The sequence below is a fragment of the Amblyomma americanum genome, chromosome 9 (assembly GCF_052857255.1).
Source record: "Amblyomma americanum isolate KBUSLIRL-KWMA chromosome 9, ASM5285725v1, whole genome shotgun sequence".
In the NCBI taxonomy this organism is placed as follows: domain Eukaryota; kingdom Metazoa; phylum Arthropoda; class Arachnida; order Ixodida; family Ixodidae; genus Amblyomma; species Amblyomma americanum.
Genome location: NC_135505.1, coordinates 23,441,634 through 23,467,327, shown reverse-complemented (window position 1 = coordinate 23,467,327; position 25,694 = coordinate 23,441,634). Strand labels below are relative to the sequence as shown.

Here is a 25,694-nt window from a genome sequence, read left to right as displayed (position 1 = left end):
AGTTTATTCGCGTTGACGTAAGCGTCGGAAGCAGAATTGTACTTCGCCCATCGCGCATTAGATGGTGAAAGCTTCGCGCGGCAGTATAGACGTTTCTATTTGTTAGATAATCGTCTGATGTGAGAGTTGTGCCATGGTGCTTGTGGATTAGAGGTGACGATGCGCTTTGGGATATACTTATGTTAGTTCGTGAACCTTTGTTTTGAATGATATCCAGTTATCCTCGACACAGCAGTAGTCTGAGTTTGCAATAAAGTAATCAACAAAAGTGCCCAGTTCAAGCGGCGGTAATCTACACAGAATCGAAGTGCGCCGTCTTTCTTTCTCACTAGCACAACCGGTGCCGCCCATGGGCTGTTTGAAGGCCGGATGACATCGTCGCGAAGCATTTCTTCGACTTGGTCCCGGATGGCTTGTCGTTCTCGCGGTGACACACGGTAGGGGCTTTGACGGAGAGGTCGGACGTGTTGGTCCGTTATAATGCGATGCTTGGTAATTGGCGTTTGTCGCACCTTCGGCGATGTCGAAAAACACTCACTGTAGTTTTGAAGCAGATTGCGGATCTGGTCTTGTTTGTTCCGGTGCAGGGTTGGGTTGATGTCGAAAGTGGCCGAGTTCTCTTGGTCAGGCGAATCTTCTGCGGAGGGGTCGGAGAGGGCGAAGGAGTCTCGTACGTCGGATATTTCATCGAAGAAAGCAATCGTCGTTCCTCTATTAATTTGCCGGTATTCTTCGCTGAAGTTAGTCAGCAGTACTTCGGCCTTGCCATTGCGGAAATGTGCGATGCCTCTTGCGATGCTGATTCCTCGTTCTAGAAGCAACTGCATGCTGCCCTCGATGATGGCTTCAGCGTTAATGGCTTTCGTGGCGCCTACGGTCACAATAACGCTTGAACGGTGTGGGACGCTCACTTCTTCCTTCAGGATACTCAGGGCAACATGATTTTCCCCAGTTTTCATCGAAGCGATGGCTTCGTCCGTCGAAAGCGTGATAAGCTTGGATCGCAGGTCGATGATCGCCTGATGCTCATTAAAGAAATCCATACCGAAGATCACTTCGCGGGAGCATTGCGGTAGCACAACAAAGGTCGCAGGATAGGTATGTCCTTTGACAGTCACTCGCGCTGTGCATCGTCCTGATGGCGTAATGAGGTGGCCCCCTGACGTGCGAATTTGTGAGCCGTCCCAAGCCGTTGCGACTTTTCTCACCAGCGCAGCGAATGTTCCATTCATCACCGAGTAATCGGCTCCTGTGTCGACTAGAGCGGTAACTTTCCGGCCCACGATAGTCACTTCGAAGTCGGAGGTCCTGACTCTTGCATTGCATGTCGCTCTCGGCGTCGGGTCACGGCTTCGTCGCGTATGCGAGTCGCGGGTGGGGCGTGTGGTCGAAGCTCTAATTGGTGGCGGCATCGTTTTCAAGGCAGCTTGCGTCGTGGTCGGGGTTCTCATTGTGTGCGGCGTCGGTGCAGCGAGTGTCGGTTCTTCATGCGGCGTCACGGGTTTCGCGTCTTCATGGGGCGTGGTCGGTGGAGGATCTTCGGCGTTTCGCTCGTGAGCAACCTCACCTCCAGAGGTTGCTGCCTTTAGTTTCCCCTATGGGGGCTGGGAGACCTTCCTCGTACCGCGGTTGCGTAGCTGCGGCGTGGTGACGCGAAGCGCGAGGTTGACGGCGATGGTGAGCGCGAAAAGCGGTTCGGCGTGTACTCTTCTCGACGCAGGTACTCGTCGATTTCCTGCGGACGTTGTCCGAAGCGTGGTCGTGGGGCGTTAACGGCAAAATTCTCGAAGACCGATACGTCGGTACGGGCAGTGACGAAGAATATGGCCGGCCTCACCGCAATGGAAGCACAACGGCCGGTTGTCGGAAGTCCTCCAGGCGTCGCATTTCCTGGGGCTTGAGCGTCGGTCTAGGCTGGGCGGGCGGGGGCTGGGAGGCGGCGTTGTGGAACAAGTGGCTCATCTCGGGGAGGACGTGGGGGTTGTCGTTGGGGCTGAGCAGTCCTTACTGCAGCGGCGTAGGTCTTGGCCTGGGGTTCTGTGGCCGTCGGGGTGCCAAGTGCCTGTTGCACTTCTTCCCGTACCACATCCATCAGAGTTGCTGCTTGTGGCTGTGGGGAGGATGGCAGTAATCGGCGTAGCTCCTCTCGGACGATTTCGCGGATAACTTCCCGCAAGTTGTCGCTGGTGGTGGCCGGCGTGTGCGAACGGATTGCACAGGCAGAGGAAGGGCGATTGTACTGCTGAGCTCGGATGTCGAGGGTCTTCTCAATCGTGCAGGCTTCTTGCATGAATTCCTCTACTGTTTTTGGCGGCTGGCGGACGAGGCTGCCAAAGAGTTGTTGTTTTACGCCGCGCATTAAAAACTGAACTTTCTTTTCCTCGGTCATCTCGGGGTCGGCGCGGCGAAATAGGCACGTCATCTCCTCGACGTAACCGCGGAGGGGCTCATTCGGAAGCTGGATCCTGGACTCGAGGAGTCGTTCGGCTCTTTCTTTCCTCACTACACTGGTTAATACCTTCAATAGTTCTTTCTTGAATAGCTCCCAAGTCGTAAGGGACGACTCGTAGCTTTCGTACCACGTGCGTGCGGAGCCATCGAATGAGAAAAACACGTTTCCAGTTTTTGCCGCATCATCCCACTTGTTGAAGGCGAAACACGCTCAGATTGGTCCAACCATTCTTCGGTGTCTTCGCGGAGAAATTGAAATTTGGCGGCACCTGCGACTGCTGCAGTATGATCGGTGTCGACATCTTCGGCGAGGTTGCGGTGCTCGTAGCAGCGTCTTTTCGCTATCTGGTGCGGTCCGGCAGGGTCCCGAACTCCGGCTCCTCTCCCTGGAGACGTCGGCTGGCTCGCTGAGCTGCTGGCTCGTCCTCGGGTGCGAAGCGCTGAGGGCTGGCTTCACGACTTGAAGGGGGTGTCCGGAACATGGAAGGCAACTCAGCACCTCCACCAGATGTCACGTAGGGGTGACGGCAGTCGAAGCAGCGAAGAAGACGGACAAAAGGGTCTTCTAAAAGAAAGCTGTTTATTGGGCTGACTTGCAGCCAAAATGGACTGAATCACTCGGCAGCGGCGAAGCGACTAGCGTGCTCGGCGGTCGTCGAACAGAATGCCCGCCGCTGTCGGCCGTGCTCAATTTAAAGCTGATAGCGAACTTTCGAGATAAAGCGAGCAAATTTACTAGAACATTCCGGAACAACGTAGAATCAGCTCTGCTTGGCTGCGATCAATCGAGATAAATCTAGTCGCGTCTTGCGTCGCAAACAAAGCGATAAAGTGGTTTGGCGGCATATTTGAAAAACGAACAAACACTGCAAATATTCGCGGCAGTATGTTATGTGGGGTGCAACGTGCCAGGGCTGCGCATGGGCCCTGAGAGACGCCGTAGTGGAGGGCTCTTGGTTAAGTTAGACCAGCTATGGTTCATTAACGAGCACTGTTATCGCGCACAAAACGGTCGTTTGCGCATGTCGCCTGTATCGTAATGTTGCTGCCACAGCCGCGAATTTAGCCCGCATATTTGGGCTGAGCTTGATGTTTTGAATTAATTGGATGTGCAGCTGGGAATCTTTTGAGCTGGCGGAATTTTAACAATGGATCAAGATTGCAGGCCACTTTAACTGCTCCTTGAGTTGCACATGCGAAGGTCTAATGCGACGTTTCTCATCCTGCCACCAGGTGGGCCTCGTTGTACGTGAGGACGGACGGCCGCTTCAGGGACTCGCAGCAGGCGTACGCTGCTGGCTTCGCCGAGGGTGTCGCCACCAGGCTCATGACGGACCAGCATTACGCCAACGTGTACGCCCGCTACTGTGACCCCGACCCGGCGTACTGCACGCGGCTGTTCGCATTCTACAGGGCCAACTTGCGCTGGCTGCTCGAGATGGGGGTTGCGTACGGCGACCAGGACCCCTTCTGGCACCAGGCGAGCACCGTGCCGCTTGGCCTTCTTCGCATGCACTGGCTCCTATCTCCTGCCGGAACCACTTCTGGAAGAGCCAGTTGGCTGATTTGGGAGTTTAGGGAGAGTTGGTGTGACGTGACTTTAAAAATATAGCGCAGCTGAAGATGAGTACAGCAGTAATGTCGGGAGACACACGAGCGCTAACATTGAACGGTTAATACTGTGTCTCGAAGCGGAATACGTTCGTATGTGATAGCCAGTCATACGCAGCAAGAAAATTTCAGTGCAATCGCAAGTGTTGCAGAACTGCGCGAAATGTTGCTTTCTTTCTTTTCCCTCTTTCTGCCTTTATTTCCTTCTTTCTTTTCATTTCTTCTCGTTCTTTCCTTCCTGCTTCCTTACTTTCTTTGTATTTCTTGCCTTCTTTCATCCTTTCTTTTTTCTTTTATTTTCGTTTTTCTTTATTCCTTTTTCTTTCTTCCCCTACTCTTCCTTCATTCTTATCTTCCTCTGTTTTACCTCCTATATTATTTTTCCTTATCTCTTTCTCTTTTCCTTTCTTCTTTTCTTAAGGTTTTTTCTTTCTTTCTTTCATTTTCTTTCTTCTTCCTTTCTTTTTCATTCTTCTCTTCTTTACTACGACTTCCTTTATTTTTCATTATGTGTTCGGTTCTGTCCTTTCTTTCTTCCTTCGTTCCTTCATTTTCTTTCTTTTCTTTTTACTCCTTTCTTTCTCTATGCTTTCTTCCTTTTTCCTTTTTGCTTTACTTTTCTTTCCTTATATGCATGTGTTTTCTTTCTTTTCCTCTTTCTTTCTTTGTCTCCTTTTTCTTTCTTCATTCCTTTCTTTACTTCTTTTATTTCTTTCTTGTTTCTTTCCTTTTCCTTTCTTTTTCTCTATTTCCTTCTTTTCCTGGTTCTTTCTTTCTTTTCCCTTCCTTCTCTCCATCTTTTCCTTTCTTTTGTCTCTCCTTCGTTCTCTGTTCCTTTCTATTTATTTCCTTCTTGTTCTTTCTTCATTTGTTATTATTTTGTCTCTTTCCTTCATCTGCCTGTCCTTTTTTTTCATTCGTTTTTCCCATTCTCGCTCTCTTTTTTCTTTCTTCTTTGATTCTTTAAATTGTTGCACTGCAGTGAGTGCATGAGCCTATAGTAAGTAATGGCTAGTAAAATTTTGAATGAAAAATAGCTCTCAAGTCTTCATTAATTAAAAGACTAGCGCATAAAACAGGGACGTAGACAGAGAAGAAGACAGGACGAGTCTAAAACCACTTAAAATATTTGTTGAAGTCATAAGCTACAAAAACGCAGATAACTCAGGTAACACTAGAAACACGCATAAGTACAGATATTATCGGCAAACAAGCAGATAATTATGAACTCAACGATAAAGTGTACGATTTGTAACTAGCCGAAAAGGTGGGCATCGAGGTTATGCTTTTCGAAATCTGCAACTCACGATAAACATTATGGTAGGCAACCAATCAACGCATGATATTGAATATATCATCTCTTTCGTGTTTACTGGATTGACTTTACTATGTAACTGCGGCTGAACCTGTTTCAGGGAGCAAATTTTATTGTTACCGCATTCACTACAAGAACACGCCTCCGCACCTGACTGTGCTGGCTGCTCAACTGGCACGGCAAAATGCTTTATTCTCTATTTGTAGGAAGGGTTGTATTGCATTTCCTGTATAAGGCGAATAACTGCACTTACATATTTCGGGAGCCATGCGGCATGTCTCTGCTCCGGGCCAGAGTAAGGAGGGCAAAAGCGTAGGCAAAGCGGAGCCTTCAGTAGCGCGACGCGCTGCTTTTTGCGCTGTGTCGTATGCCCGAGTCGATACCACGCGCGCCACCACTCCTGTAAGTACAGCATGTGAGAAGCGCTGATGCTGCCTACGAGCATTGAGTGGACACATGAACGCCTGAACGTGTAAGTAAATCGTAGATTAGAATTTTGACAAGGGCTGCTGCAGGGTTGTGCAGTGCAGTGGCACTACAGGATTACAGTCACTGGGGCAGAATGCGTTCAGCTTCAAAAGTTTTTTTCGCCTAAATCAAAAAGGCTCGAGTAAAGTAAAATTCGCTACCGGTAATTAAAATTACATTAGCTATGCAATAAGCCGCATTTTGATTTTTGCTTGAAGCTACTCATTACGTAATTTAAGGCTGAATACGCGTGAAATTGCACCTTCTTCAACTTCGGAATTATTTTGCGTTAATTTCTTCTTTTTACGTGAGTGAAAACATTCTTAACATGTTGCACATGCCCCAAGCAGCCGACGAAACGTTTTATATTGTTCACGAATGTAGCGTATGTCTCGTAAAAAAATTATAAAAATTTACTTTTGGGACTAAATTAATCAACTAAAAAATACATACAAGCTTCCTGCTGGAATCTCATTCTCGGCAGATACGAAGCTGGAGTCCTTCTACGTTGCTAAGAAAAAAATTTGAGCTAGTGTGAAATGGGCATTAGTCCAGCCGTATTGCTATCACTCCGGGCAAGACCCTGCTCAGGGTACTTATCCTTGCAGGCTTCGCGCGTTCTATACCCGATCAAACTCGATATATTCCTCACCGTGCGCGTTGTTTGGAAATATTATAAACAAAAACGTAGCATATGGACGGGACGAAGAAGGGCGAAGACAGGACGGTTGCTACGCTTACAACTGAATAGAATGAAATGAGACGGTAAACCACATCCCATCCCAGAGAAACAACACGCATGCGCATGACATAAAACAAGGCAAAACAAACTGATACCTTTTTCGTACATATGCTCTTGTCCATATGCTACGTTTTTGTTTATAATATGTCTGACCAACTGGCCCCTCAGTATACTCCGTTGTTTGGACCCCTGGTCACGCCTCGCTTCCGGGCAATGAGAGCGCGCACACGCTCGCCCGAGCAGCAACCTCCCGAGCGCTGTCAAGGGAAGCGGAAGAGGAAGCAGACACAGGGGGCGCGTTCGTGGCTTCCACTCACATCACACAATATTACCGCACAAAAAGGAAGAACACTGCCACCACCGCAGCGAACACTGACAAAGGCCGAGGCTGTGGAATGGCGCCAACCTCAGACTCGCACCTATCATAACCTATATCGCAAACACTTCTTCCCCACCCTCTACCCGTACAAATGCCGGAGCTGCCAAGAATACCGACCTACACTGTACCATTCCGTTTGGGCCTGCACAAAACCACCCGGCGGTGTCCCACCCATTAACCTCCCCACCCCTTCCTCATGTACGGAGCCGACCGACCAGAGCCGGCTCATCGAGCGTGGCGAGAAAATAGCGGCGGCCAGCAGGTCCATGGACGGACACCACTTTGACGGGCACGAACCCGCACGACCAGCGACAGCTGCTCTGGCGGGCCTGTAGGATGGCGGCAGCACACGGAGCCCTTGACTGAGGGCTCCACTCAAGAGAACGAGCGGAGCATAGCTTTGTAATAAAAGATTTCCTCTTCCTCCTCCCCCTGTTCAGCCTGACCGACAGTGGACCACCGCCGCTTCACCGCTGCGTCCATCGTCCTCAGCCTCCCGAAATAGACCACTCTACATTTGGTGGAGGCTCGGTTTGCCATCCCCGTACGCCCTGGACCTCCGTAGCCGCATGCTACCCACCCCCGGTATGCACACAGATGCCAAACATCAAGCCGTGTAGGCTGGCCCGGCAGTCCTGTGTTCTGGTTCCCTCCGCCAGCGGGACCCTGCCCTCTTCAGCGGGACTGACGACTACAATGCAGAAGACTGACTTACATCCTACGAGCGCGTGAACTCGTACAGGTGGGATACGCTACGAAATTGACTATTGTCATCTTTTATTTGACCGGGGTTGCGAACCTGTGGTATAGCTACCGCGAATGCAACCTCTACACGTGGGTCACCTTCTAAAAGAAACTCTCCGAAGTGTTCCGTCGTCCTGCTGTCCGAAAGCTGCGTGCCGAGCAACGCTTCAGCGAACGTTCACAGCATTCGGGCGAGACCTTTACGAGCTAAATCAAAGATGTGGTCAGCCTGTGCGCGCGCGTCAACGCCCAGATGTCCGAGGTTGACAAAATAAAGCGTATTCTTAAGGGTATCGAGAAGGACGGATTTCAAGTGATGCTCTCCCCAGATATCCGCACCGTTTCGAAATTGTCAGTCTCTGCCAGAGCTACGACGAGCTGCGCAAGTAGAGGCTCTTCACTCACCAGCCCGTCGCGCCTGTCGAGTCGCTTTCCGGCCTGTGCGCTGCACCTGATCACTCGGCGCTATCGCAACAGCTCAAAGACTTCATACGTGAGGAAGTTGCTCGTCAACTCTCTCTTCTGTCACCCCACTCCGAGCCGTCTCCATACATGGCGTCCGACCTATGCCTTGTCATCACCGAACATGTGGCTGAAGCCCTCCCACCAGTCCAGCTGGCTGCACCAGCACCTCAGCCCGCCCCTGTCGCTGCCCCATTAACCTACGCTGAAGCTGTTGCACGGCCGAGGCCACCTCGCTGCAGCTCGAGCTACGCTACGCCTCAAACGCCTGTGCCTCAGGTCCCTCAAGCGACGAAGCCTTTTTTCTAACCGCTTCAACCAATCGGATATCCCTGGCGTACATTTTACAATCGCCCCATTTGTTATTCCTGCGGACTGCCTACATTTGGCGCGGCTTGGCCACCGTCGTGAGCCAGTATCCCCGCTGCTTTCCCGAGTTGAGGGCTACTGGCCCCCTTAACCTCAATGTTCAGCGACAGCCAAGCCGCCCAAGAGGCGTACTCTTTCACCCGACCGCTCCGCTTTCTCCAACCAGCGCTCACCTTCACCGGGTCGCCGCTTCCTCTCTCCCATGCGCCGGAGCCTCATTCTTCCGCAAGAGGATAAACTAGATGATGCAGTTCCTGAGGCAAGCACTGCGCCGCCAGCGAAATGTCAAATGCCTCGTTGCTGTCCCGACAATATTATCGAAGTTTTTGTAGAGGGTTTTTCTGTTCTGGTGAACGCCGGTACTGTTGCTGTACTTTCTGCGATGGTCCGCCGTCGGTCAGGTTGAGCGGGGTCTCGCTCGGAGCAGTGGCAACGCGGCTGGGCTGATGCCCATCTTCTTCACAAAGACTGCAACAATTTCTAAGAGGGTTAGCTCGTACTCATCACGTTCCGAGATTTCGTGGGGTCTGCTACCCCCCTTGATCACAACGCCATCTGTGGCAGCGACTACTCCTCACGTTTCGAGATTTCGTGAGGTCTCCTACCATCCTGAGATCAAAGCGCCATCTGTGACTGCAGCGAGAAAACAGCGCATCTCGAATTGAGACTTGTAGCGCCATCTACAACAGCATTGTGGAAACAACCACCTGCCACGTGCCAATGATGACATCGCGGTCTAATATGATGGATAGAGGTGTAACTATGTGAGCATGACATGAGGGGACGAAATGGCGGCATAGTTTCGGTATCTCGAATCCAAGATGGCGGTCAATAAAATTGGTTTTGCCTTCTCATCCCTTTCGCCAACCTCTCACAAAACAATATCCTAATACAGGTAGGAAAACTGTCCCGCACGGTGTAAGAATAACACACTGAGGTGTTGACACTCTCCCCCCGCCGCGGGCGAGAGCGCCGCTTTCTCGCGGCCACAATATGTTCCAAGGGTTTCCATGAAATTGGTCGCTAACATAGAGGGCGCTGCGAAAGACGGGCCCACGCTGGGCGGCTTGGTCCGGCGTGGCGGGGCATTGCGCACGTGTTTTTGGCACATTTCGGAGTGTGCGGCTGCGCTGCTGTGCTGTTTTTATCAAGTTCTTCTAATTTGCACCGAGACCTTGTGTTTGGTTATCGTCGGCAGAGTAGCCCACAGCGGGTGAGTACTGCGCTTAGTGCTGCGCAATGGGAAGACAGTGCTTCGTGCCGAACTGCACTTCGGGCTACCGAACATGTGCGGAGCGTGTGCCATTATTGAAAGCTTCGTCCGACAATGTTCGTTTGGACAAGTGGCGCCGTGCGATTCCTAGGGCAGACCGGACATTAATGCCCACTGACCATGTCAGCGCCAATCATTTCGCAGAGGACGCGATATGCCGGGCATATTACGCGGAGCTCAATGGAAGAGTGCTACTTTACGCGGAAAAGAGGCCCGTGCTTTCCAGAGATGAAGTTCCTACATTATTTCCGAACTGTCCCAAGTATCTCACGCGGCCAGAGCGACTTGGAAAGCCACCCCGGAAGAGGAAACCTCCTACGTAAGCATCCAAGCTAGGTCGGCCGAACGTCGCCGACGACGGTGCGATGCAGCCTCTCCGAACTTCCTTGCCTGATGTGATGCCAAGCAGATCCGGAAACAGCCTTGGAGCCAGCGGTTAAGCGACAGCACCTTGACTCTGACTCTGCCACTTTGATGCCATGTCTGGCACTTGATGGTGCTTCAACAAATACGCCGCATCACCATTTAGCGTCCAGTGGAAAGGAGCTTATTGAAAATTATACCCGTTCTATGATAATTTGCATCGGAATAAAAATGCAGTTTTCTCAAGCTTTCGTGTTAGGTTATGGTCCACGATCCGACGCGCCCTTTAATCCCGCGTGATACATTTCCGGCGTGAGAAAGTTTTTACCTGCTTAGTCGTAAATAGCCGCGCTGTACTAGTGCTCTGCATCTTCAAAATTAGCCCACTCAACGAAACAATGTTTGAACGGTCTTCATATAGAGTGAAGAAGCAACGATAAGCGTGAAGCAGAAACCTTCCGGTGCAATAATTTTCTTTCCTTTTGGGCGGAAAAGGGTACGAGTACCCCCACTTATGTTTGGTATGCTTAGATCAATGATTAGATAGAATGAAAGATTAATTGAGCGAGGAAGCGAAACGTGAATGAGCTTCGAGTGTTGCTCGACCGAGTCCGTATCATTAACTGTTTTGCACAAGATAATTTCATGCAAACCAAATTTGAAGACTGCCACAGTACTTATTTTAATTTCAAGCAACGAATTTCCTTTGCGTTTTGAATTCAATTCCCGCCACCAAAGCGGAAATCGAGCTTGGGCAGCGGAATCTCAAGGCGCCAGAACCGCTCAACTGGATGGATGGATGGAAGGTAGGAGCGTCCCCTTTGAAACAGGGCAGTGGTAGTTGCCACCATGCTCGGTTTTTTTTCCTTTATTTTTGTTTAACTCTGCTGTAAGTTGTTAATAAAATTCTTAACGGAATAATGGCGCAGATCAAGTGACAGGACAGCAGGAGAGTACTCTCCTGCTGTCCTGTCACTTGATCTGCGCCATTATTCCGTTAAGCATGCCTGACCAACTTGCCCAATCCTTTACGCTTCTTAATAAAATTCGCCATTTTTTTTAAATACGTCTTCCTACACTTTAAAACTTATGTCACCTCTCTGCTTTTGAGCTACCAATCCTCCAATCGTTTTTTTTTTGCTGATTTTCACCACAGATTTGTTTACATGACTATTGTTATCTCTAAACCCTAAGGCCTCGGAAGAGTGAGTGTGCCTGCATCGACATTGGGATGGATACCCGCTGACATCACCCGCTGATGTCAGCGGAACTGCAAAGCGCGCTCCACCGCGGCCGAACATAATCGGGACGCTCCAGCGGGCACAGCGTCAACACCTCAGTATTCTTGCACTGTTCTGCCCCGTTACGGGACCGCGTATATATGTGTACATTCGTTCAGCTATAACGGGCACCCGTTCGGGTACAGTTGTATACGAATTTGGTAGGCAAATAAAACCCTAGGGGTTGTGGTGCAGACACAAATCCACATGTAAATAATAGGCAAACATTGTATACATTCACTTACTAATTGAAGCGCAACCATATTGCACCGCAAGCCGAATTCTATGCTCACCTTGACCCCCCAAAGGAAGCAAATTCCGTTTGGGACGTATTTTGAGGGGGTGCAACTCGACAATGGGTAGACGTGCATCGTAAGTACTCTGATAGATGGCGCTAGGCGGCGATTGTTCCGCTAGGGGGCGTGCGTGCACGCCTAGCCGAGCATGTTGGCAATCCACCAAGTTTCAAATGGTATTACATTCCGTTTCTCGAGACAAGCGGCGCGTTCTTCTACGCTTTCTTCGTCTAGTAAACGAGACAGGTAACGATCGTTACTTCAATATCTTCCTGACGGTGGCGGCCTTTTTTGTGATTTTTTTACTAAGATTTAGTTTTGCCCTCGTCAGGCAGACTCAAAGGGCTGTACATGACAAGTTTTCTGCCTATATATAAAAGCTGAGTATATTCGGCAATTCGCCAAAGTGTCATCAATTTTCTCCAAGAAATCGGGGAGGATCGTGCGTAAACTCTGATGCGCTTGGCGTGGAATGAGCGAGAACTTATGAGTGTCGCTTGGGAATTCTTCACTGTGATGACGCTTCTCGAATGCCAAGTTCAGCATTGTGCGGTGGTTGGTGGTTGTTTTCGTGTCAGCTTTATACATGTATTCGTCCTCTTCCGACTAAGGCTGACGCATTAAACTTTCATCTTCTCAGCAGCTGCCCTACTTTTTCATCATCTTGCTACCCGCCATGGTGGCTCATTGTGCGACTGGGGCGCCCGGCTACTGAGTCGGAGTACCCGGATTGGAATCCGGCCACGGCGGCCGCGTTTCAAAGTAGGCGAAACGAAAGAAGCCACCCTGGTCTGCGTGATGTCAGCGCGTCTTTCTGGTCAGCGTTGTTGTGCCCGGGCAGTGATTTCAACGTGACGTCTTCCTCAAATTATTTCCCATGGAGTTACTGTATTTATTTATTTATTTATTTATTTATTTATTTATTTATTTATTTATTTATTTATTTATTTATATGTACCCCTCAGGGCCAAGGCAATATAGAGGAGGAGTGGAAAAACAAGAATAAAATTAGAAAACATACCGCAGAGAGGCATATTTAAGTAACTCCTGAGTATGCAATGCTAGCTATGGCTTTGCGGAATATCTCGTAATTTTTAAGGTGGCAGTATCTGCGGGAAGGTGATTCCAGTCGCGTGAGGTACGCGGCAAGAATGAATGAGAAAAATATTTGGTATGACAGGAATCAAAACCGACTTTATGAGGATAATCAGTACGATGGGATACATGAAATGGCTCTGAGATAAGGCAACTGCACAGTATGGGGTGATAGTACAATTGGTGAAACAAAGCGATACGAGACACTTTGCGACGAAGTGACAGCAATGGAAGAGAAAGACTAGATTTCATTGTAGTTATGCTTGCAGTGCGGTTGTAATTAGTGAGAATGAAGCGCCCAGAGTTATTATGAACCATCTCAAGAGCAGTAATATGACTTTCATAAGGAGGATCCGAGACTAACGTTACGTATTCCAGTTTGGAGTGAATTAGTGTTTTATATAGCCAAATTTTCAAAAAAGGAACGTTGAAAACATTGCGATGTAAGTAACCTAGCATGTCATTAGCATTGTTGATTACGTGCTCCATGTGAAGAGACCAGCTTAGGTTATCAGTGATACAAACGCCAAGGCGTTTATATGATGTTACAGACTCTAAAGAAATGTTATCGATGTAATACGAAAGCGGTGATGTAGATTTTCTTGAAACACGCATGACTTTGTATTTGTTAATATTTAGTTGCATTAACCATTTCTTGCACCAGTTAGGTACAGTGGTAAGGTCAGACTGAAGTAGACAGCTGTCATTAGTATCGGTTATTTCTCTAAGAGTAACGCAATCATCCGAAAACAGTAGGATATCAGAGTAAACAAGAGAAGGAAGATTATTAATGTAGATAAAGTGCAAAAAAGAGCCACAGACTGAGCCTTGAAGAACGCCTGAATGCACATCAGTAAAACCGGATTTAAAACAATTAGCGGTAACAAACTGTGAGCAATTGAACAGAAAACACTCAATCCATTTGAGTAAATGAGGGTCAATATTAAGGTTATTTAGTTTCAATAAGAGGAGTCTGTGACCTACCTTATCGAAAGCTTTACTTGAAATCTAGGAATATACAGACAGCTAGTGATGATTGGTCAAGGATACTGTGTAATGCACGTGTAAAACATATTAGTTGAGTTTCGCATGAGTAATATTTTCGAAAATGTGTTGTGCCAATGCGAAGAAAGCATTTGTTTCAAGAAAATTTACAAGATATAAAAATATATATGTTCAAACATTTTGCAAAATGTGCGGTTTAGAGAGATGGGACCATAGTTGAGGGGAGATGTTCTGCTAGCCGACCTGTAGACTGGAATCACCTTCCGAATTTTCCACTCTTTCGGTAGGATAGATAGGCCATAAGAATGTTGGAAAAATTTTGTTAGCATAGCAAAAACATAGGCTGAAGTGTTTTTCAAACACTTAGCATTAACAAGATCACAACCTGGAGTGGAATGAAGATTAAGGTTATCAATAAGTTTAATGAGACAAGAAGTATCAAATAATATTGGCGACATAGCTCGATAGTGGTTATTATGAGTTATAGGTATGTGTGCAGAAGATATGACAGAAAAAGTCTTAGCAAATGAATGGTTAAGAATTGTGGGAACAATTAAGGTCTGAAGGAGTAGGGCCACCATAGGAGTCGATTAGGATGATATTTTCCTCAGCCGTGGGATAAATGACGCGCCAAAATGTTCTAATATTTGTTGTGAGCATAGACGGAAGAATCTGTGAGTGAACGTGTTTTTTGCGTGTTTAATTGCCTGCACTTATGCCTCGGATGCAGCCGAGTACGAAGCCCAACGTTCTCTAGTGGGGGAAAGCTTAGCGATGCGATAAAGTCGCTTCTTTTTATTAGGTAAGCACTTGATAAGATTGCTATACCAGGGAGCATTAGTGTGGTTGATGATGAGGAGTTGAGGAATGAACCGTTCAGTGAGCTGGATTACTTTGGCCGAAAACATGTTCCAGTTAGTTTGAACAGTACGGCTGTCGAAAATATCAAGAAAAATGTCAATAAAAGAAGAGAGTTCAGTGTTTACTGCGGAAAATTGGCTGGATTATAATCGCGTATCACTGTTATCTTTTTGTTACATTAAGGACCAGTTAAATTAATGGGAAAGTTAAGGACAGCATGATCGCTAAGGCCAGGCAAATAAGTTATAGGTGGAATTATTGCGGGTCGACTAGTTAGGGTTAAGTCTAGTGTATTGGCAACATTAGCTGTTAGTTTTGTCGCTTGCGTGCACATTTGCTGTAATGAGAAGACTGAGCATACATACAAAAATTCTCTAATTAGAGACGAGAATGGCGACAAACTGGGAATGTCGGTCCTCCAAGTGATGTTGGGAAAATTAAAATCACCTAGTAGAAATATCGGAGATGCAGGAAAACTTGCAGTAACCGAATTAATGACATCGTGAAGTTCGTTGCAAAAGGTGGGGGAGGAAGATGGGCGATAGGAGACTCCTATTATGGCTTTTTAGTGATTAAGCATAATTGCTGCCCATACCATTTTCAAGTCAGTCTGAACACGTATAGATGATGAAGTGAAATTGTTTGAAACCGCCAGCAACACGCCTGCGTTTCTTCATGTTCCACGATCACAACGAAAGAATGCAAAGCGATGAGCGTTGAGAAAGACATCAGCATCACGGACATGCGCGGTTGGCCAGATGTCTGTTAGAGCGATAATATTTGCAGAACATGTGTCTATAGTGGATGATAGCGAGCTATATTTGTTAAGAACACTTCCGATGTTAGTGACCACTACCCCTCGCGTGTGCCTAGGAGGTGTTGGGTTCGCAATCTGCTGCGGGGGAACCAGAGCCTGCCTGCATGTCTCAGTGTTCACGATAGCGTTCATGGCCGAGTCATAGATGTAGCAGCTGTCACTAATATGCAACTTGCTGTACTGCAATTTATGTTTTGGGGCACCAGGTTGGGTTGTAGGAAATTCAGGAAGCTTTTTACGAGCGACTCTTGTTGCAGCTGAAAAGTCTTCAGTAAGGGTTGTTTTAGTGTCCTTCAGAATGTTGCGTGTAGCGAGAATGGCATCTTTTGTTTTCCAATTTAAAAATTTACCTTTGACTGGGCAATATTTATTCGGCTTGAAAGCTCCCAGGCGATGCATACGTACGAATGCATCAGGAAGAAAGGGATCAGTTAGACATTTGTTAAGAGCAGAAGTTAGTTTCTCTTCTGTATCTTTCCATGTCTCATCAGAGTCTGAAATGTCGTAGAATATTAAATTGTTACGTCGAGACCTGTCGTCATGATCGTCTATTCGTGTTTGCAAAGTGCTGACTATCTTAGAAAGTTCATCAGTTTGGGTTTGTATGCTGGAAACTTCATGGCTGACTTCTTCTAGCTTTTTGTAATTTTCTTCTAGTACATCGAGACGATCCTTTATAAGCCGTGATGTTGATTTCGGTGTTGTTTTGACCCGTCGTATTAGCTTTATCATCGGCTACAAGTTCTGTCTTAGATTTAGAACTTTGCACAGCCCGTGTATGAACATTTTTAAGCAACAGAAAAATAACTTTCATTTCATCCGTGGAATCAGAGGGCAAAGACTCGATGTCAAGAAGCGAATCAGAGCAAAGGGTTTGGGGCCCGGGGTTGCTCTCAATGTCACCGGCGCGTAACAACAAGAGGGCCATAAAAAAACATTCGCAAAAAATTCGCTCAATACCCGTGGACACGGGAAGAGCACAGTAGACAGCCTCTTGCGTCGCCGATCCACTCCAGCTTACATTTAGTGGGTTTATGGCTGTCAGCGCAATCTCGGCCACATAGAGAATCTAAGCAGTTGGAGACGGCCGCACAAGAACTTTGTTTACGCAGTGAATTCGGATAGCTAAATTCCGTTTTATACGCGTCAAGGTCAAGACGCGACACCGAGGCATCTTCACAGCGGCGGAAGGAACGAGACCGGCGCCGCTACCTGTTCTTACAAGCTCGGATGCCGCCTGCGAAGAACCGACGCTTGCGCGGCTCGTAAACAAATTTGCGCCAAGCTGCCCCTGCACACACGGCGATCCTCCTTATTTCCTCCCACGACTACGCAACGTGGCATCATAGCATACGGACAATATGGGGGAGTGGACCTTAAACTTTAGTTCTACTTATATACTAAGCACAACATATGTATGAGCTCTCTATTCCAGAGTCCGCAAGGTGTAACTTTTTCTATACATAAAGCTCCTCGTCTAACCGCAGCTTGGCATCTCCGTTTCGTCTGCCACTACACCAAGCCGGAAGATCCGATGGCGCTAACCCGCTCCCAACAGCGTGCACTGTAGCCAGTGTGCGTCCTGTCTTCGTTTCAGGCTTAATTTTTTTCTGGAATTCGCGGAATTATTTTTTTTCCAGACCAGTCCACTTATCCAGATAAAAAGTTAGTTGATTTTAAGACACAAAGCTGCGCAGGAAAGAAGCATTGCCTATCTCCTGTGTCTTGCTCCACAAGAAGTTTTCTGCTTTAAAATAATGTTATACCAGCTAGCATCCCATTGCACACTCTTTCAAAGAAGTTTCGTGTAATTTCGTGTCATTTCTTTTCTTTTTTTTGTAGCGCTACGCCAGCCACTTCGCGAGGTCAGCGCGGCTGCGCGCTGAGCCGTGGTACCACCGCTCCGCCAGCTGTGCGCATGCGCTGAGTGACGTCAGAGCACGCAGCTCGTGTGCGCGCCGCGTGCCTACATTACACTAGCATTTCAAGCCTTCAGCGTGGCGGCGCCATGGTCATCGTGGCAGCTGCCGGCGGCGCGGCGCGCCGGTGAAATCGAGGGGGGGAGAATGAACCTACGCCCAGGGACGAAGATGATGGAACGCCCAGCGGAACGCATCGGCGAAAGACTGACTTTGCAATTCGACTGAGCGAGTTCCACTGTGCCAGCTGTAGCTACCGCGTAACTCCAGGTTTAACCAGAGCTAAACTACAGCCATTTTTTTTTTGTAGGAAGTGCACACTTTATTATATCCGTTCTTTTTTCTGCTGGAGTTAGGATGCCTATTTTTCTCATTATTTTAAACAACACGAAACTGGCAGGTTGCACCAAAATCTGCTTCATGACAACATTTTTTTCATCTATAAATACTTCTCAAGTATACTCCAATTCACCTATGCGACACTTCACCGTCTTTGCATGACCTTGGCCCGTATTCTAAATGGAGCCAGCACCGATTTTCCATTTCGGATTCGTTTGGTCCCATAGTATTGGTCACTGTTGTTCGGTAACGCAGCCGCAGCTTTGAACCGTCCGTAGGAAGCGACCGATCTATTGGCTCATTGACGACCGGATCTCGCCATTGGCCACATATCGCAGCGAATGGCCACCCGGTGCGTGCAGCAAGTTGCGAAGGCCATCGTATTTTGATTAACCGCTTACCTTGTGATTTCTGTGATTGGTATCTTGCTGCTTTCGTCTGATGCTGCCATCACGCTAAAGTCATTCGGAATGAGATGGGAAATTGCTGTGAGTTTAGAATCAACCCTTATAGGATACGGCGTGTCCCGGCCTTCATTTCATCGCATCACCATCTCATCATCAGCCAGATTACGCCAACTGCAGGGCAAATACCTCTCCCATGTATATCCATTTAACCCTGACCTTTGCCAGCTGCGACCACCCTAACCCCGCAAACTTCTTAATCTCATCCGCCCGTCTAACCTTCTGCCGCCCCTGCTACGCTTACGTTCTCTTAGAATTCGCTCCGTTACCATTAAGGACCAGCGGTTATCTTGCCTTCGCATTACATGCCCTGCCCCAGCCCATTTTTTCCTCTTGATTTCGACTAGGATGTAATTAACCCGCGTTTGTTCTCTCACCCACTCTACCCGCTTCCGGTCTCTTAACGTTACATATATCATTTTTCTTTCCATACAGCTCGCTGCGTTGTCCTTAACTTAAGCTGAAACCTTTTCGTTAGACTCCACGTTTCTGCCCCATAGGTGAGTACCGGTAAGATACAGCTGTTGTACACTTTTTTCTTGAGGGATATTAGTAAATTGCATTCATGATCTGAGAGAATGTGCTAAATCCGCTCTACCCAACTCTTATTCTTCTGGTTATTTCACCCCCATGGTCCGCATCAGCAGTCCCTACCTGCCCTAAGTAGACGCATTCCTTTACCACTTCAAGGACCTCTTGGCCGATTGCTAACAGCTGTTCTCTTGCTAGACTGTTCAACATTACTTTCGTTTTCTGCATATTCATTTTTAGACCCACCGTTCTGCTTTGTCTAACTAATTGATCCTGTGATTTGCAGTTCATCTCCTGAGTGCAAGGCAATGCAATGTCATCAGCGAATCGCAGATAATTTATTTATTCTCCATTAACTCTTATTCCCAGTTGTCCCCAATTCAGGCCTCGGAATACCTCCTGTAGACAGGCGGTGAATAGCATTAGCGAAATCGTGTCTGCTTGCCTGACGCTCTTCCTTATTAGAATTTTATTGCTGATTTTATGGAGCACTATGGTAGCTGTGCTGTTCCTATATATATCTTCCAGAATTTTGACATAACGCTCTTCTACACACGGAATCTGCAATGCCTGTTTTCCTCAATCAAATTCTTTCTCGTAATCAATGAAGGCTATATATAAGAGTGTGTTATATTCTGCGCACTTCTCTATCACCTGATTTATTGTGTGAATATGATCTATTGTGGAATATTCATTACGAAACTCTGTTTGATCATTTGGTTGATTAAAGTGCGTGATTGCCCTGACACTATTAGCGATTACCTTAGTAAATACCTGGCAGGCAGCAGACAGTTGGAGCTGATCCGTCTGTAATTTTTCAAGTCCTTGCCGTCTGCTTTCTTCTGAATTAAGATTCTGGTAGCGTTCTTCCAAGCTTCTAGTACGGTCGAGGTCATAAGGCATCTGGTATGCAGGATAGCCACTTTTTCTAGCACAATCTTCTCTCCATCCTTCAACAGATCTTCTGATACATGATTCATTCACTGCGAAAACAAACAGCAACGCAGCCGCCACTTTGAATGGCCAAGAGCTTTGAAGTGCGACGTCGTTGTTGTGGGTAGCGTTTAATCCAATGATGCCAGTAAGACGTAACTTATCCTCAAATTAAGCGCTTAATGAATATTCAGAGGTAAAATGGGCTTAAGCTCACGAGTTGACCGACGAGCTGGAATAAGCGTGAAGTTTCACAAAATTTTTGTGTGGTGTCTTCAGCTTTGGGCACCGGAAAGCGCAAAACATGTCTTCATGCGGACTCTTTGTACTCATAAACGCAAGTTTCACAGCCGCTGTCTATCGATTGCATTTGGTTAGATTTATGGGGGTTTAACGTTCCAAAACGACTCATGCTATGAGAGACGCCGTAGTGAAAGGCACCGAAAATTAGTACCACATGGGGTTCTTTAACGTACACTGACATCGCAAAGTACACGGGCCTCTATAATTTTACCTCCATTAAAATTCGACGGCCTCCGCCGGGATAGAATCTGCGTCTTTCGGGTCAGCAGCCGGGCACCATAACCACTGAGCCACCGCGGCGGCAATCGATTGCATTTGTTTCATTTTTTAATTTGTCACCATTTAGATTCATCATCATCATCAGCCTGCACTACACCCACTGCAGGCAAAGGCCTTTCCGATGTCTCTGCAATTAACCCTGTCCTTTGCCAGCTGCGGCCAACGTATCCCCGCAAACTTATTAATCTCATTTGCCCACCTAATCTTCTGTCGCCCCCTGTTACGCTTGCCTTCTTTTGGAATCCACTATGTTACCCTAAAGTAGCAGTAGTTATCTTGCCTTCCCATTACATGCCCTGCCCAAGCATTTAGGTTGCCGTCTCACAAAAAACTTCGCGAAAATCTCTGTTTGGTCATGAGGATCTAGACGTCATCAACACCACGCCACCACCAGTGGACCAATTATTGTGCACCGCCAAATTTTAAAATCTGAGGACCTCAACATTTTGATGCTGGCCAGCCTGCAAAAATTCTAAAGGAGCTCTAAAGTTTTCGAGGCAGGCCCACACAGGTAAAAGAATTTAGGTGGGTTAGTGTGGATTCGATGTTTCATTAGGATTGGTTAGTGAGGTGAAAATAATATAATGGTCTAAGATAATATAATGGAAGGTTCTCGAACATTTTAGGTGGTGATGACTTATGCATACCATATCAGTGCAATGGAATTTATTCCAACCGGGTTTTTGGCAGGAAAATCGGAGAAACATTAGACTCTCATTGTAGACGCCATAGAAGGAGACGTAAATGCAATCTCATTTCTTTTAAGAATGCCGTAAAGAATGCCGCGAAGTTTTTCCCAGTGCGGGGTCATAGCGCGCTTTCATTTGAGCGGAAGCGTGGAATAATTAATTGTCCGTTCTTGAACAAATCTTCTATGCATAAATTATGATTACATAAACAGGCAGCATGAGGTGAGCCCATTTCACCCTCGGTCCTTTGGCATCACATATATGCGCAAATACGCCTATATGTGCCATCAAAGTGCACAGTAACACTGTCTCTGTTCATCTCGTAGGAACATTACGCGCCATCGAGCTCTGTGCATTTCTCCATGCCTTCTAACAGGGCGACAATTGCTAAAAACTTCTTTTGGGAACACAGCAATCGCAGACGGCGGAAGGCCCTAGCAAAATAGTGTTTGGGCGCTCAGTGCGGTACCATAAATTAAAACCAACCGTTCGCTCAAGCAAGGACTTGAGAAAGAGTGTTATTTGAATCCCTTGATCGTCTCATCGAGAAGTACCGAGAGAAAATGCGGTCTATTACAACAAAACTCTAGAAAAAGCTTGAAGATAGGTTAGGGTTTTTCGGTCATTAGCACATTCATCAATTTTTCTATGATCGCTTGTGCTTCAGAGAATATGTGAAATGTGATGCTGCATGACCGTCCCACGTGCGCTTGTCATGACTCATGAAATGCAACCAAAAATGTATTGCTATTTATTTTGTTTATTTCTTTACCTTCAATGTTCAAAGGAGTTTCGGACAGCAGTGGTCACAAAATGAACCGCCAAAATACTGAACTTAGGATTACAGGCACCGAACTTGTTTTTCGACGACGGACCTAAACGCAGCAGTGTCAGCGGCGATGGCGACGGAGGTGGCCCAGCGGTTTATAAAATGATGTCCTTTGCACTTCTCATGCGTCGAATACAGGCGCAATTGGTGTATTTGACAATGTGGAAGAAATTACCTTGATTCTGACGACGATACCAGGTGCAGCAACACCATTTTATAATTAGGTAATGCCGAAAAGATAACTCAGCAACCTTTAAAATGGGCATTTTTGATGACTGATATTTGGGACCACATTGCTGATTAAGAAAATTTAAAAACAAGGCTCACCTTCGATGCGGACGGCCATAAATTTTCTGGTATAAACTTCCCCTTAATGTCAAAAATACAAGTGCACAATATAGTTAATTTAGGTTAAGTAACCGTATAACTTTTTATCCACATGACGTACATATCGCCAGTCTTGCTGTACAATCCAGCTCATCAGACCGCATCCACGTATATTTTACAGTTTTTAAATTGAAACTTAAAATTTTAAACATATGAACTTGTATTTTGTTAATTATACGGGAACGTTCGAGAGAAAAACTTCACTTTGTGGCGGGCTTCAGTATCGCAGACAGTAGTTTGGCACAATTGTTCTGTGTCTCTTATAAGTGCAATTTATTACCAAAAGATTTTTCATTCTGGTTTTTATCTTACCCTTTGCAGTTTAGTGTTAAAAGTGAGGTACTCGCACAGCTGTACTTCCTGGATGGCGCGAGGAAACTGAACGGTGAGGCGATGCAACCCAGCGAAACTGAGAACGCGCCGCTCTATCGCCGAGTGTCGTAGCTTCGTGCGGGCGCACCAGCAGCAATGGCAGGTGACGGCCGTAGCCATCATACGTCACGTCTCGAGGAGCATCGATCCATGCGGTTATCGCTTAATTTTAGACATGAAAAGGCACAGAAACGACAATAATTAGCTCTTTAATGACAACTGTCGAGAATGTGCGAAATTCTGTTCGGACGGCGTGTACTCATTACAACATGCAGCTTGCATACAAAATTTGATGTAACAAGTTCAAAGTAGCTCACGCTCTCTGATGAAAGCATTTGGTGCCACTGTGAGAGGAAGATTTGGGAAGAAAAAAAGGACAGAGAATGTGTGGCTTGCAGCCAGCGTAACAATTCCACGGGTTCCATTTTGGTACATTACCTTGTAAAGAGTTCTAGGCCAAAGAGACACAGGACACGAGAAAGACAACAAACACACGTACGCACGCGCACGCACAAGCGCTTGTGTGTGTGTGTATGTCGCCTTTCTCGTGGCCTGTATCAATATGCCCCTGTTTTAAACGCAGCTCGTGCTGTGGCAGCTTTTGCAGGAACAGTCAGAAGCGATTTCATAGATGAAACATTGTTGTAAAGGAGGTTCGCGGCCTTCAATTTTTAATGCGACAGCATTTTTTGCCTCTAGAGTGGCGTGGGCAGGATGTGTCACCACGACGGGCTGCGGACAGAGCGTGTTCCCATGAACTGTTGGTCATCCAGTAAGAGTGTAATTATGATTTGTAACGAATAATAATCACTAAATGAAACGTTTAGTTGACCGAATTACTAAATAAAGTAAAAAAAAACAATTACAATAAAATCAAAAAGACAAGAAATAAAGAATTTATAAAAATAATGATTAAATAAATAATGATCAATTAGCTAAGCAACAGGGAAGTCAATGGAACTCAAATTTCTGCGCGTAAGGAGATTTGAGTGCACCTTTAATTTTTTATAAAGTCAACTTGGAATAGCTGTACAAAGTGTAACAAGCGTGCATTGTTTCGAAATCACAGCATACCGATTGTTCAAATCTTAGTGGTGGTAACGAAAGCTTTTCACAGTTTTTTTTTAATTTGGGTACAATAGCTAGTACAACGTGTGATGTCGCAGGTCGAATTGGCAGTGCTGCAGATATCAGGCTTGCAGCGCGGGCTGACTGGAGCAACAGATATTTTTTATGAACCGCACGAGTTGCCTACGGACTTTGAAAGGCTTGTGTGAGTAGCCATTAGCCCTTAGCATCTCCCTAGTGTACAGTTGGGCTCGTTGGTGCATGATGAACAGGCTTCCACGTAACACGACGCTGACTATAATAACTCGTTTTATTGAATGGATGTATTTTAAAACACACAGCAGTTGAGCAAGAAATTAAAAGTGCGGGAAAAAGAAAGATAAGGAAAGCAAAGCTCCGAAGTGATCATGCAGTATTAGATAGACGCTTATTTTTTTTTTCGCGAAGAATGACGGACGAACGGAACACTGACGCATGAGCTGTTCTTGCGCGTAATGTTGATGGCCTACGGATGTGCCGCCCACCTCTGCAGGGGCATCAATCCTGGTACGTACCTCACTTAACGCAGCAGAACAATCAGCAAAGCCATCCGTATTAGCCATGCGTCGGTGTTCCATCCATCGATCGCTCTTCGTAACAGACAAATTGAATATCTACCGAGATGGTATGGTCACTAAAGATCTCACCGATCACTAAAGAGCTCGCTTTCTGCAATTTTTCTCTTTCTGCGCATTTTTTCTTGCGCAACTAAGATTAATTAAGTCCCGACCTGCATAAAACATAGTTTTTTAATCAGCGCCGTGTTGCGCGCCTTCTTGAGCGTTCCTCTTGTCTAAGTGATGTTTTCACCTTTATATATCATTTTTATTTGTATTTCTTTTTAATTGTAGCGGACTTGCATCACTGTTAAGCACTTATCCCCGTTGTATGATTATAATTGTGATCAAGTTAAACGGCTTGGAAATAAAATCGATAGCATGGCATTTTTAAGCAATATTCGCTGAAATTTTTGTTTATAGCTTTCTTCAACTAAGAGCGCCTCGAAGGGTTAAGGTGAAACAGGAGGTGGGCATGAAAAAAAAAGTTAAACCCGGGTAAAGAAAGATTATCCAGCATAAGAACAACTGCGCACAGCACACGCTTCCCACCGCCTTATTTGCTCCAGTAAGCATATCGGCAAAAGAGAACATTGGCCGAGCATGAGCTCAGCCTGTGAGTATACCTAAAGCATTGAAATAAATCAGTGTCTGGAGAAAGCGAGTCGCTAGGAACGTTGGGAACGGTTGTTCTCGCATGTTGCAACAAACCTGGGATAGGGTGGCGCGGAGTCAATGAGGATTTTCGGAGGAGGGAGTGAGAAAGGCTTCACTGCAGTAAGTATGGTGATGGCGCAAACGCCTGCAAGACTGCATGTTCGAGAAACTTGGCACGTGATTTTCGGAAGTACGGAGGACGGAAAGAAATTGAGCAAAAGCCGCCATTCCTTACTTTTGCTCTCATAACACATTTAAACATTTAAAGCTATGAGTTACATATATGTGCTAGGATGCGAGCTTACAGTGTACTTGAATGCTTGTATACGCGAAAGGCTGCCATGCTTGTTTTGTTTGCAGCTTCAAAAATATCCCAAGCTATTTTTACTGCTTTCAGACTGACGTATCATCTGTCATTGCAAATCGCCGCTTTCTTTCAATGTTCTTTCGTCAGGAATTGTTCGTTTAATTGCACTACGGCAAAAGTCAGGAGGAGTGAAAAGACATAATATGCACGACGCAAACGCAGCCTAACAAATGTGCTTACTGCTGGCTTTTGAGAGCCATGTGCCGTCTAACGTGCAGCCCCTTCTTTCACGCCAGGAAGTCGAGAAGCCGCGAGAAATGAACTAGAAGATCAGACAAATACATACATGTGCGCTTGTCGCCGCTGCTTTTCAAGTTCCCGCGGAAGTTCCTTCGCTCCGCCATCGCCAACCCGGCAAGTGCTACGCCTCTCTTATTGCGCTTTGCAGCATGCACGAAGTACCGAACATGTAACCAGAGGGTTAGCAACG

The 25,694-nt window shown here is 46.6% G+C and overlaps 1 protein-coding gene across 3 annotated transcripts in view; it reads left to right on the top strand.

Annotated features, from left to right (window-relative positions):
- The window catches only part of LOC144104000 (putative phospholipase B-like 2), a 171,130-nt gene that overhangs the window by 62,542 nt on the left and 82,894 nt on the right, over positions 1-25,694 (top strand). For all 3 annotated transcript variants that reach the window (XM_077636770.1, XM_077636768.1, XM_077636769.1), the window contains 2 exons: positions 3,685-3,931; positions 23,743-23,849. In XM_077636770.1, coding sequence (XP_077492896.1) covers positions 3,685-3,931; positions 23,743-23,849 — 354 coding nt within the window. The remainder of the gene's footprint in view (positions 1-3,684; positions 3,932-23,742; positions 23,850-25,694) is intronic.